Raw genomic sequence first — 12,843 nt, forward strand, 5'->3', positions numbered from 1 at the left:
AGAAATATGACATGCAAGCTAACATGCAACGTTTTGTAAACCCAGAAATATGAGACGAGGCATGGAAAAGTGACAATATAAACCCATGGTCTACTAGTCATGCACAACAAAATGTGGTTAAGTTTTACTTGATCACACAGTAAAACTTTGAGCCCTTGTCACGAGTATGATACACTATACAAATGTGACCATACAATGCAATGCTATATCCACCATTAAGTAGAAGGTCAAAGTTGATATTGTGAGCCAGCAAAGTGGGTCATCGCTGACGTAGCAGTGTGGTCTTGCAATATTAGCGTACTTTTCATTTGTGTTTGTTGAATAGTGATACCCAATATCATCAAAAACAGGAAACATATCAGATGTTCCTACCTTTTCACCTTTATCTCCTTGGTCTCCTTTGTTTCCCTGAGGTCCTGGAGGACCCACTGGTCCTACATCACCCTGCACATTAACACAAACAATCATGTTCGTATAAAAGCACTTGGATCAGATTGTTTGGTGAACAATATTCTTCACTACAGAGTATTGTGACATATTGTGTGCCACTTTTGCTGAACAGGAATATATTCATCAAGTGTGATTGAACACAATAACTGATATGAAAACAATCCAGATAACTAACATACCACTAGGTGCAGTATATCATGACATCACAATATACCGGCAATATACCTTGAAGGAGGAGTCTGGGTGAATTAACTTCACCATGCTGCCTCGGCCATTTTTCCCTAGTCATGCCCTCTAGGGAGCATCACAAAATCAAATATAGGCTAAAATATTGAAACCATGAACTCTTTTATAAAGATTAGCCTCTGCAAACAACCGGGATGGTTTATAAAAGGTATCATCTTTTCTCAACCTACAGCTTATGTTCATAAATTATACTGTTTCTCTGTAAACATAAGTCTCTGTTTGTAAACTACAGCAAGTGGTAGAAAACAACAGACATTATTGGTTATGTACTAATGGTTGTACAAAAGAGCAAATAGTTGCCCTGCATCCACAGACTTTTATAATAGTATTTAAATTGGTGCAATGCTTTGTCCTGCTTTGCGCCACACACTTGCCTGCACATCACCCGAGTAAATAACTCCCTTTGTGTATAAACTTGAACCGATGTTTGCAAACAACATTTTCTGTTAGTTTACTACGGATCGTGTTAGTTAAAACAGCGGCATTAGTGTGTTTACTTTTCTTGTGACCTGTGGTTGCACACCATAGCCAGTGGCATAAATTATGGTCTGTGTTTGTTAACAAACATTTGTATTTCTAAACTGTTGGCTTCATCTGTGTAAAGTTCATCCTGCTTGACATTTTGATCCTGTTTGTTATCCATATTCATAAAAAAATGCATTTGTCAAGGGGGACTTTTTTTTTTATTGCAGTTTGCAGTACCTAGTCGACGATTATAACCTCTTTGTATCAAACAAAACAAATGTATTTCATATGCACTTTTAGTATAAAATTACAGCCTTGATTTGTAATATATCTAGTTTTGTAAAGTATAACTGATGATTCTAAAAAATATTATACTTTGTAAAATGTAGTCTTTTTATGCAGTGTATCAATTAGGTTTCAATCAGGATTTAAATATCGCTGCTAATCACCCGATACAGTATGCAGGCACATGCAGGTCCCAGAAGGCTAATTCGAATAGCCAGGTCTTGAGGGCCCTTCTGAATTCCGGAAGTGAAGTGATGGTCCACGGGGAGGCTGTTCCAGGTGTTTGCAGCAATATAGGAGAAGCAGCGTCCTCCACTTCTGCTTTGGTGGATGCAGGGAGGGTGGGCAAGTGATAGGGATTCAGAGCATATTCTTCTCAATGGTTGGTAAAAATTCAGATGGTGGTTAATGTAGGCAATTCCTTGGTTGTGTAGAGCCTTGTGTGCATAGGTCAGCAGCTTGAATCAGCATCTCCTCCGAAAGGGGTGCCAGTGGAATTGTCTGAGGTGGGGTGTGATGTGGGTTCATCAGCGAAGGTCGAGGATAAGTCTGGCTGCGGCGCACTGTATTGTTTGGGGCTCTGTAGGACCTATGTGGCGATTCCTACATAGAGAGCATTGCCATACTCCAGTCTGCTGATGATGAGGGCCTGTGTCACGGTGCGTCTCATGTGCAGGGGTAGCCACTTAAAGATGTTCAGTAGCATATGCAGAATGAGGAAGCTGGTGGAGGTGACGCTATTGATCTGTGATTTCATGGTGAGCTTGTTATCAAAAATGATTCTGAGGTTTCTGGCGTGGTCAGCTGGTATAGGGGAGGGTCCCAGATCTGAAGGCCACCAGGAATTGTTCAAGGGATTGCTGTTGTTGCTGAAGATCCGTAAGTCTTTCTTGTCCATGTTCAACTTCAGGCGCTATTCTTCATCCAGCCGACGATGTTGTCATGCACCTGTTGAAGCTGGTTCTGGTGGTGGTAGGGTCATTGCTGGGGGAGGGGATGAGTTGGGTGTCGTCTGTACAGGATATAGGTTGAGACCGTGAGAACTAACGATGTTGACCAGTGGGTTTATGTATGTATTGAAGAGCGTAGGGCTGAGACCTGGGGAACACCGCAAAAGATATCCTTGAGTTCGGAGGTGAAAGGTAGTGCCCTCTGTGTCCTTCTGGTGAGGAGGAAAGTTGATCGTTCTGAGTGCATCCCCTTGGACTCCCAGGCACAGTGAGAAAACTCTCTGAGAGGGCCACTGAATGTTTGGTTATCAAGAACAAACTTCTGTTTCGGAGTTTATTCTGAAAACATGACAGCCGACCTGGCACAACAATCATGGAAGCCACTTGATAAACTCTTCAGCCTTCAAGGCAACCACCACAGCGCGGTTGCTCTGAATTTGTACATATTCTCCAAGATAAGTGGGGGTTTCTGACGAGAGTGGGACAGGGCTTTACAACGTGACGCATCTAGCTAGATGCGTCACGTTGTAAATGGCCTGTAACGTGGTGTATGGTTTATGCCACCACTGCATCACAAAAAGTTACGCAGTGCAAAAGTGACGCCAGGGGCTTGTAAATCTGCCCTACAGTACTTAAACTAAAAGTGGAAAAATGGTCCCTGTCCCATGTTTTACTGCACTGTATAAAGGTAAGTGTTTCCAGAAGGGAAGTCCCAGAACCCATCACACACATACCAAAATTTAGAGTCCGCCCATGGCTTCTATAATCTCACTAGGTGGGCAGACAGAGATGAGATGTGTTGTGGGAAAAGATCAGTTCTACACTTCTTGCTAGTTTCCAAAGATCCAAAGGACCATACATGTCCACCAACCTTCAGAGTGGTCCACCATCCCATTCCTCCTCCCCACTTCCTTCCCCCTTGGGGGTGAGATAGGGTTGGGGCAAGAGATGGGCAAAAATGTGCAGAAAAAGTGGCACTGCCAGGACCCAGCTCACGTAAAGCACTGGAGTTAAATAATCATAAATAAAGCAAACTTACCCTGCCTCCTTTTCTCCCAGTGGGACCCACAACCTGTGGAGAGACAAAAAGCGTGATACTTCTGTGATTGACTGTACTGCAGCATTCAATAATGCATAAAATCAGTAACATTGTGCTGGATGTGCAGCAATTCACAATTATCCACATAGCACTAAATACCCAGGGCTTCTGCCTTTATGTAGAATTTCCAGGCATCTTGAATTAGGAGCATGTCATTTGTTCAGGACACTTATTCAAGGATGCAAAAATCTTAGGGTATCAAACTCGAACCATAAAAACATTGGATACACAAAATCAGAATTAGAACGAGGGATTAGAGTACGGGGAATGGCAAAGACAAAAACAGTTTGAAGGTAGGGATTAGGTAAAAAAGTTAAATTTTCTGATAGAGAGGTATGGGAGTGTCTATAATTATAAAAAATAAAACATAAAAAGTTTAATAAAACATAGATTATTAAGAATTATGGACAAATGGGACTAAATGTGAAGTTTTACATTAAAAGAAAGGCTACTTATATTAATTTTAAAAAAAATTCTGAGATTAACCTGGGAATTCTAACGCCCCTTCCCCACCTCGATTTTGTAAAACAAAAAAAATGTATTAAAGTCTGAGATCAATCTGGAAGTGATTAATGGCTCTGAAAATAATGAAACTATGGGCTCTGTTCTGTGGTCATCTCCAGTGCTAGAATTTTTACCACAACCTCTGCTGCTAGTAGGGTTAATTGGGAGTCCTTGGCAACTATTACCTCCCATTAGGTGTAGCTCCCTGCTAAGGGAAGCCAGAGGGCATCAAATCTAAATTGGCAATTAAAAAAATGGGAGCACAGAGCAGCCCATCTAGAAGGCTGGTTTCATGTGACAAACCCACCCCAAAATCCACAGCATCTAAAAGGGAATCAGGGCAGTGAGAACAGAGTCAGATACCTCAAGTGGGGCTTATCTGCGCTGAGGATGCTGCAACAGGTACAAACTATTGGCCAGCGAAACATGAAAATCTAAGTTTAATCTATAGGGAGCCTCTTCAATTTGAATGTTATGTGACTAAACAGACGTGTACAGTGTTCTCAGTGCATTTGGACAGAAACCAAGAATTTAAGCCACAATTCTGCATTTGCACATCTCTGAAAATGTGATATTTTCTCAGCAGAACGTCAATTAAAGCAACAAAGAATCTTAGAGGCACCTGAATAGCATCATTATGTACCCGCTATACTTTATAACTAAAATCTTGACAATACATTGGAGCTACAAAATGTTCCAAAAACATGCGATCCCGGTTCAGAAAAAGTCCAAGCATTCACAGATGGGTTCCTTGCATTTAACCAGCACATTTATTTATTCATCCATCTGGACTGTAGAGCTCTGTAGGACTGGGCACTTTAAGTCAACCATCTGGGCTTTAGGGCTATGCTGGCTCAGAAGTACTGACGTGTCCATCTATGCTCTAGGATCCCCCAAGCTCTATGTACCAATGAAGAGGCTCTTGCAGACATGTATCCATCTACATGTTATGCCCTTCACCCTCTCGGTAGCAGTGATCAAGCACCTGCATGTATTCATCCACCTAAGGTTTAGGACCCTTCATCCTCTAGCAATAAATAAGGCTGTGCCCATCTTGGGCCTAGTGTCACCAAGTGCCAGATCAAACCATTTTAAAGATATTCACAGGATGGCCCTGAGTTTCCGTCGACTGAGTTGTGATTTCCACACTTTGACTCAAAGTATCACGATGCTCACCCTAAAGCATGACACTACTTTTGCTGCTTTCCGTTTCAAAAGGTGCATGCACCGTTTCACGAAATGTGAACACAAATAGGAAGCATAGAAAACATACTGAGGGATGGTTTCTCCTTTTCCTATAAGGGGCATGTGTTGTTCTGAAGCCAGCAGCTAAGGTGGGATCTCTGCAATCCTGGGTTCTGTATCTGTTTGCTCTGTTGAAACCAGAGTAAATATATCCTGGCTTCCTCGGTATTCCTCATCACACAACTTTATACCGAGGAATGTCATGTCTCAGCTTCTCTGGTGATCTGTGCTTTGTGGGGAACATCCCAGAAAAGCAACCATGGCTTCATGGTACAAGCCAGGGAGGTGCCTGTACTCTAAGAAGGTCAGTTTGAAAATACGTTGTCTAAGTTGGGCACAAAAGTAAAGGCTGTGTGAAGGTGCAATCACACAGTGCTTCGCAACTTCGTGCAGATTCTATTCAGCTTTACCTTGTTGAAGTAGGGCAAAGCCGGGGAATTATACCTGCCTGATTGAAAGCCAACATATTCTGACACCAGGGCGATATTAAAAGCAGCCTTACACCTGTATAGTAACAAATACCATCTTCACCGAAAAAGGATTGAAAATGCATGGACATGCCTTCCAGCAAGAGTGATGATGGGAAATTCCGTAACAGAAATTAAAACTTCAGAAGAATGACACAGAAAATAGCTGCAGTGTGAGAGACAGTGAAGGGTTAAAGCTGTCGTGGAAACAGCCCGGAGTGTTGGCAGATTGAATGGGTGTGGCGGATTCTGCATCCTTTTTGTACCTTTACCTATGAACAAATGATTTGGTGTGTGGGCTGGGAACTTGACCTCGAGTGCAGTGTTTCTTGATTTTTTTTTTTTAATTGCCATAATCTTGAGACGTTTACAATAAATTCTGACTGGCGCTTTGTCTATTTCATGTCTTCATGTCTTTGGTCGTACGCTACAACAGTGCTTGCCCCAAACACCTTTTACCAAAGTTTTATGAAAACTAGGGGGCATATTATAAAGCACGGCGTTAACATTATCGCCGCTTTAGCGACAGAAAACTGCCTCTAAAGTGGCGATAATGTGCTTGATAATACGTAGTAGAGAATTCCCATAGAAGCCCATGTTCACACCAGACCATGGGCTTCTATGGGAATTCACAAGGCATATTATCAAGCCCATTATCGTCGCTTTAGCAGCAGTTTTCTGCCGCTAAAGTGGTGAAAATGTTAACGCTGTTTCTTGATAATATGCCCCTAGATTCTGGAGGAGGTAATGTGTCACAAGAACATTTGTATAACTTTTTTTGTTTTGCTGGTGATATGTTCTGTGTCTTGTGTGCTGCTGTGTTTCTATGCTTTATTACTGCAATGGGTTTTTGTTGTGTTGTATACTATGGCGGTTGTGTTGCAATTTGTTTTCAGTGTTGTGTTATGGTGTGCCCTGTTTTGTTTTAATTTTCTTGATTAGTTGCTTTATTTATGGTATTACGTTATGTTCAGTTGTTAGATACGTCAACATATGTTGCTATATTTCTAATAAAAAGCAGCACATGACTTGAAGATTCCTGTGACAAGCAGCCAACTACCACTGTAAAAGGTGCAACAAAAGTGCTGCTCCTGCTCTTCAACCACGTAAGACACCAGTAACCCCAAAACTGTGGCATAGACTATCTTAAGTAGCGCTCCTAGTGCTCAGTTTACGTGATAAGGCCCCATAACTTCAACTGACAGCTTGCATTTTTTTCTAATTCATTTCTTTTTCAAAGCAATGGAAATTGAATGAAAGGTGAGTGCTGTAGAAATCACTGTGGCTTCTTCAATCCACAATTGATTTTGTGTGGGTCAATGGTTTCTGCTCTGTAGCAGGAGTTGGTTATTATTTTGCCCTGTCAGCGTTTATGACATAAGTCAAGAAGCTGGGATCTTGTTACACAAATAGGAATAGCTCCTTGCTTTTGAGGAAGGGCGCATGACTGCCAGCCCTGTACTAGTAAGGTAAGAAAGGTGTGTACTTACACCGATGGCAGGAGCTCCTGGGAATCCTTGATTACCCTGCAATGCCAAAGCAACATATACATGAATGAAGAACAAAGATATGAGTAAGCAGAACCCTCTCACCCCATCTATCTACTAGCAAATGAGGAGGACCAGTCAGATGCCTCAAAGAGTTTATGATCGACGCTGACCTTTTCTGTGATGTGAGGGTCATACGTGCAAATCCTGGCATCACTGACTAAGCCTTCAACCTTCAGAGGTCTGAAACTGAGTGTCACGACATTATGGTAACATAGCTTAGTTATAGCTCTTAGCAACAGCAGAGTGTGCCCTGAAGCGCTATGTAAAATCAAGTTATTGTTAAGGTAGCAGAGGACCCTTAACACCGCTGAGCAGGAGGGGGTGGATTTCAAGACTGATCTTGCATTCTAGGGGCATTGGACTTTGTACTAATCTCTTGATAATAATAACTTGCTACTCACCTGATCACCTTTGTGGCCAACAGGCCCTGGAAGACCCTAGAAAAGGTCAAATAGCAAAAAAATCAGTGTTAAGAGATCAAGCCAATTATGTACAATAAATATTAAAACATATTCTCTTAAAGAGCTGCAGAATTCTTTTCACTTTCTGGGTTGTGGCACAGAAAGCTTGTAGCATGCACCCTGACCATAGGATTTAGGGTGACCCATGGAACACTCTTGTGTCTAGGGGACGTGGAGCTACACATGCCCGCAGTGATCTATTTTCACTAATTTGGGCCTTGTGATTATCTTTTGGCTGTCGACCAGGGCAGACGCTTAAAATGGACCCGCATAAATGGTGAGGAGTTCTACATATCATTTGCAGTAGAGGGTAGACAGCTATTGGAGGATTGCCTAGATCTAGCGGTGGAAGGCAAAAAACTGATAGAGCATTTTGAAGGATTGGGCCGGATTATTGATGGCCTACTAAAAGCCAAAGGACAGGGTAAGCCCAATAACGACACTAAATGGTTTGACAAGGCATGTTCCCTTTCACAGAAAAAACTGAGAAATGCCCTAAAATTGGCCTCTAGGGATAAATATAGGATCATGCAATGTAGAAAAAATTATAAACAGGCAGTTAAACAAAGAAAGTCCGCTCTTCGATCTCAAACCTGGGAGAATCTTAGAGAAGCCTCTGAAAAGAAGGACACAACCAGTTTCTGGAAAATAATAAATAACCCTTGTTTTCAAGAGGGATCTATCAATCAGATATCGTCTAATGTCCTGCCAGAAGAGTGGGTGGAACACTACAGTGGGCTGTATAATCGGCTGACTAGTGTGCAGCTGTATGATATGACACATCCCCAAACTGGTGAAGGGAGCGCCACACGAGAAGCTGAAGTTGAATTTAGCCTAGAAGAGATCATAGCAGGAATTTGCGGCCTCACTCGAAACAAAGCACCAGGCCCGGATGGGATACCTCCAAACCTCTTTTTAAGTAATGTAGATCTATGGGCGCCAATCCTTACTAGAATAATAAACGCTGCCTTAGCAACAGGGCTTCCCCGGTCTTGGTCTACAGCCACGATAGTGCCTAGCTGTAAAAAAGGGAATAAGGATAGCCCCCAATGTTATCGCCCAAATTCACTAATTGATGTTACTGCCAAGATTCTAGGACACATCATTCTTAATCGGTTGACACTATGGGCGGAGGAGCAGAACGTCATTATTGACGTTCAATACGGGTTCAGGGCAAGCAGATCTACTACAGATCAATGTTTAAATTTGTACCTTTTGGTGGCAAGATATACCATCTCCAGTACTGAGTCGGTCTTTCTTGCCTTCATGGACCTCACAGCAGCATTCGACTGTGTCAATAGGGAGAAGTTATGGAATTTAATGGGTATATTAGGGGCAGACCAAGAACTAATAAAGATTATGAAAGCCCAACACCGGAATACCTCAGGTAATGTAAGTTTTAATACAGAGGGGGGGTGCACCGAGTCCTTCTCCTGTACTAGTGGTGTACGGCAGGGATGCATTCTGGCCCCATTTTTATTCTCCCTATACATAAATGGTCTGTAACAAGCCCTACTGGGACTAAAGGTAGATTCCCCAAGAGTAGCAAACAGACCAATTCCGGTTCTGCTTTATGCAGACGATGCGGTCATGCTGGCGCGCACCCCACTCGGCATACAGAGACTGATTAATGGCTTTTTGGAGTTCATGAGTGACTTGGACCTAAGCGCCAACGCCAACTTGTCCAAGTCGCATATACTAGAAGCGGGCAGGAAAGTCCAAAAAGGCTACAATTACAGAATAGGCGCCCATAAACTAGAGAAGGTTGAGACCTTCTCATACTTGGGTATTTTATTTGATGGGCATTTAAATTTTAAAGCGTTAAGAGAAGAAAGAGGTAATAAGTTCGCAGCCAGCACAGGGGCAATCAAGAACTATGGGTTTAACAAATGATAAACCTATATAATTCAATTTGTTTCGCCAAAGCGGCCTACGGGGCGTAACTGTGGGGATTCACGGGGGTAGAGAATTTACAGTTACAGGAAAATAAATTTATGAGACGATTGCTTAAGTTGCCACAGTGTGTCCCTGCTACTATTGTTCATGAAGAACTGGGTGCGGGCTCCCACATAGAGGATAAGGTGCAGGTCAGACCACTATTAGCCTGGCTAAACATTTGGACTAATCCGGAAGCGGAACTAACCAGACAGATAATAAAGGACTGTCTGGGTAGGAACAGGGGGATGAATATTCCATTGCTGAAATACCTGAGAGCCACCTTTGAAGCTATTGGCCATAAAGATCTTTTCTCCAACCCAGACAGGATCACCGGGGGGGATAAGGCGATAGTAAAAAACATTTTTTTTTATGTATAAAGCTGCCGCCAGAGAAGAGAGGGACTGGAATAAAAAGTTGGTGAAAGCTTATGGGCTGGTGAGGACCTCCGATGGAATAGAACCATACTTGTCCCTTATATATAATCCCCATGACAGATTTTTATTAACACGTTTTAGGCTCAATTTTTTACATTATTTATTAGCCGTACCTGCGGGTTTTAGCAATGTTTTTGAGCCTAAGGGTCCCTGCGGCTGCGATCAACGAACTCCGCAGGACACCCTTCATTTTGTATTATTATGCCCTTTTTATTCATTACCGAGGTTCCGTTTTTTAATTGATTTGCTGAAAAAGAACACATTTAAACAGGCCAAGGTGGCCCTCTTATATTTACAAATGGCCCAGGATTCCCTGACGTTATTTTGTATTATAAGTTTTTTAAGATTGGCAGTTAAGTTAAGAGAGACAAGAGAGATCTGTTGAATGATGTCCCCGAGATTTAAGTGATCAATACAGCAGGGAAGGGGGGGCAGTGACTAGATTGTAAATAGATTAAATAGCTAACTAGTTTGGAATGATGAATGTATATACATGACACTGTTTTTTATCCAGTTTCCCTTACAAGAGACATTAGAGAGTGGAGGAAGGTCCCCCCAGATACAAGACATAAGTGAGTAAAAACAAGTGGTGGAGACCGATAATATTGGGATGTAAATAGATTAACTCGTGCAAATTTTTGGGAATGAAGATAGTATATACATGATATTATCTTTTAACCTGTACTTTCATGGTGTTTGCAAATGCCGAATAAAGTTTCTTTGATTGATTGATTGATTGATTGATTATCTTTTGTATTTCTATGTAAACTCTGCCCCTCTTTCTGGCACTGTCTAGCGTAAAATTAGCTCTGGTGGTAAGTGCCTGTTTGGGAGCACTTGACAATAACATCGTCCATTAGCGCAACAATTTACCAAGAGGAAGAGCAAGCCTCAAATCACTTTCACTACCATCTCTTCTTCACAGGAACTGGCTGAGGTAGCCATTTTCGGGTCCATCGTAACATCAACACCTTCATAGAAAACTCTTCCCTAACAAAATGTTCATCTGAGACACCTTTCATTGATTTTAACTTCTGACTCATGACAAGAGTCTAAGGGTCACACACACAGTTGGGTTGCAGCTTGACATCTGCCAACAGACTGGCCGACGTTTAGTGCGCACAATTCTCAGGTTCCCCACCTCATTTAGAGTTGATGAATCCAATGTTTCCCAATGGGAGTGCCTCAAAAACACTGACAACCTTCTTCTATAAATACTCGATATCAAATACATTTTATAACATTCTACAAAAAATAAAAGAAACCATGAAAATACACAAAAGCGCAAATCAGACAACAGCAACTACTGATCGTATACAACCCATGAAACCACCAACAAGGAATCCCTAAGAAATCTACTTGCAATACCACGCTGACAAAAACGTGTAAAGTGAATGAAGACATTTAGAATATTTTAATACCTGACTTCATTAACTAATATTCAAAGAGGAAACGGACCAGTTTACCCTTGCCAGGCCATCATCATGTATCCACTGAAAAATCTCACCTTCGAACTGTTGCTTAGTGCCATCTTCCTCATCCAAGGTTATTAAAAATACCATAATTTTCCACATTTTGACATGCCTCAACAACTATGTGTTAAGTTTATTCTTTTATTTATTCTCTCAATGCGCCTTTAAATATTCTAATATTGTCCTTTAATTCTATGGCTTACCGTGATGAGTGTTCCACCATTTACAACCCCAACTTATTCTCCCACTCCTAAACTGGTGCCATCAACTCACCAACAAGCAACACTAATGCGACACCCTGGAAGCCTGCCTGTTCTTCGTTGAATCATGACCACGCGCCTCTGAGCGCTGGAGTGTTGCAGACCAATGAAAGACCTCCTCTCATCTAAATAATCTAAGCTTCTAAGTAAAAACCCTATATGTCACTTCACTCAAAATACGGTACTCAACAAACAGATGGGATCTGGAGTTAGTAATTTCGATAAATACATTTGTATAGTCAAAGGAATCCCTCCTTTCATCTCCCGTTTAGAAGTGGCGTAATGCAGGTCCCTGCAGACCCTCTGGCACATGGTTGGGGGGCAACCATTCAAGGTTTTCACCAACGTTTCAAGGGGCTCCGTTCATCCAGATACCAATGAATATCTAAGAGAAGGGAAACTGAGGTGCCCCTCATCATATTCTTCAGGGGGTCCGTCATTTTGAGGTACCTCTCTGCCCTCTAGAGTGCTTTATAGTAGAGGAAGCGTCTACAACCCCACCTTGGTCAAGGCAACTAATTCTTTTTTGGTGGTGGAAAACATAAAATCTCAAACTCGGAAACTGCTCCAAATTGCTGCAGCCTCACCGACAAGTTAAACGAATCACTGGGACTGCCTCTCCCCAGTCTTGGAACACATCATTGCCTTGCCATCAGCACATACGATACCTGCATAGCCCTCTTTCCCACACAAAAATACATCCAAAGATCACCTTGCAAGTACTTCAACCTTACAAAACACCACAACACCCCTCTTTTTTCGCCAAGTACTGAGAAGTTTATAAAGATGGCGTACGCATTATATTCCGATATCCCATGGAAAGGAACATGCTTCTGTTGACTCTCTCCATTGAGGGCGACTGCCCTGCCTTCAGAAACCCTCAAATTGAGCCTTTTCTGAATTCTCTGCTCCTATGTACCTAATTTTATTCCGTAGAGCCGTGTTTCCTACTTCTGTGGTTGCTGCTCTGTAGGATTTTCTCAGCTAATTCTACAGTACTTTTGCGTGCACTGGTAA

At 42.1% G+C, this 12,843-nt stretch overlaps 1 protein-coding gene across 1 annotated transcript in view; it reads right to left on the reverse strand.

Moving 5' to 3' along the window:
• LOC147751043 (uncharacterized) overlaps nt 1-11,668 on the reverse strand; it is a 157,098-nt gene extending 145,430 nt beyond the window's left edge. The window contains exons 1-6 of the mRNA XM_086932165.1: nt 11,602-11,668; nt 8,935-9,011; nt 7,663-7,698; nt 7,202-7,237; nt 3,436-3,468; nt 373-444 (exon numbers count right to left, since the gene is read on the reverse strand). Coding sequence (XP_086788291.1) covers nt 373-444; nt 3,436-3,468; nt 7,202-7,237; nt 7,663-7,698; nt 8,935-9,011; nt 11,602-11,668 — 321 coding nt within the window. The remainder of the gene's footprint in view (nt 1-372; nt 445-3,435; nt 3,469-7,201; nt 7,238-7,662; nt 7,699-8,934; nt 9,012-11,601) is intronic.
• Between the last annotated feature and the right edge of the window lie 1,175 nt (nt 11,669-12,843).

This window comes from Lissotriton vulgaris, chromosome 1_1 (genome assembly GCF_964263255.1).
Source record: "Lissotriton vulgaris chromosome 1_1, aLisVul1.2, whole genome shotgun sequence".
NCBI lineage: Eukaryota > Metazoa > Chordata > Amphibia > Caudata > Salamandridae > Lissotriton > Lissotriton vulgaris.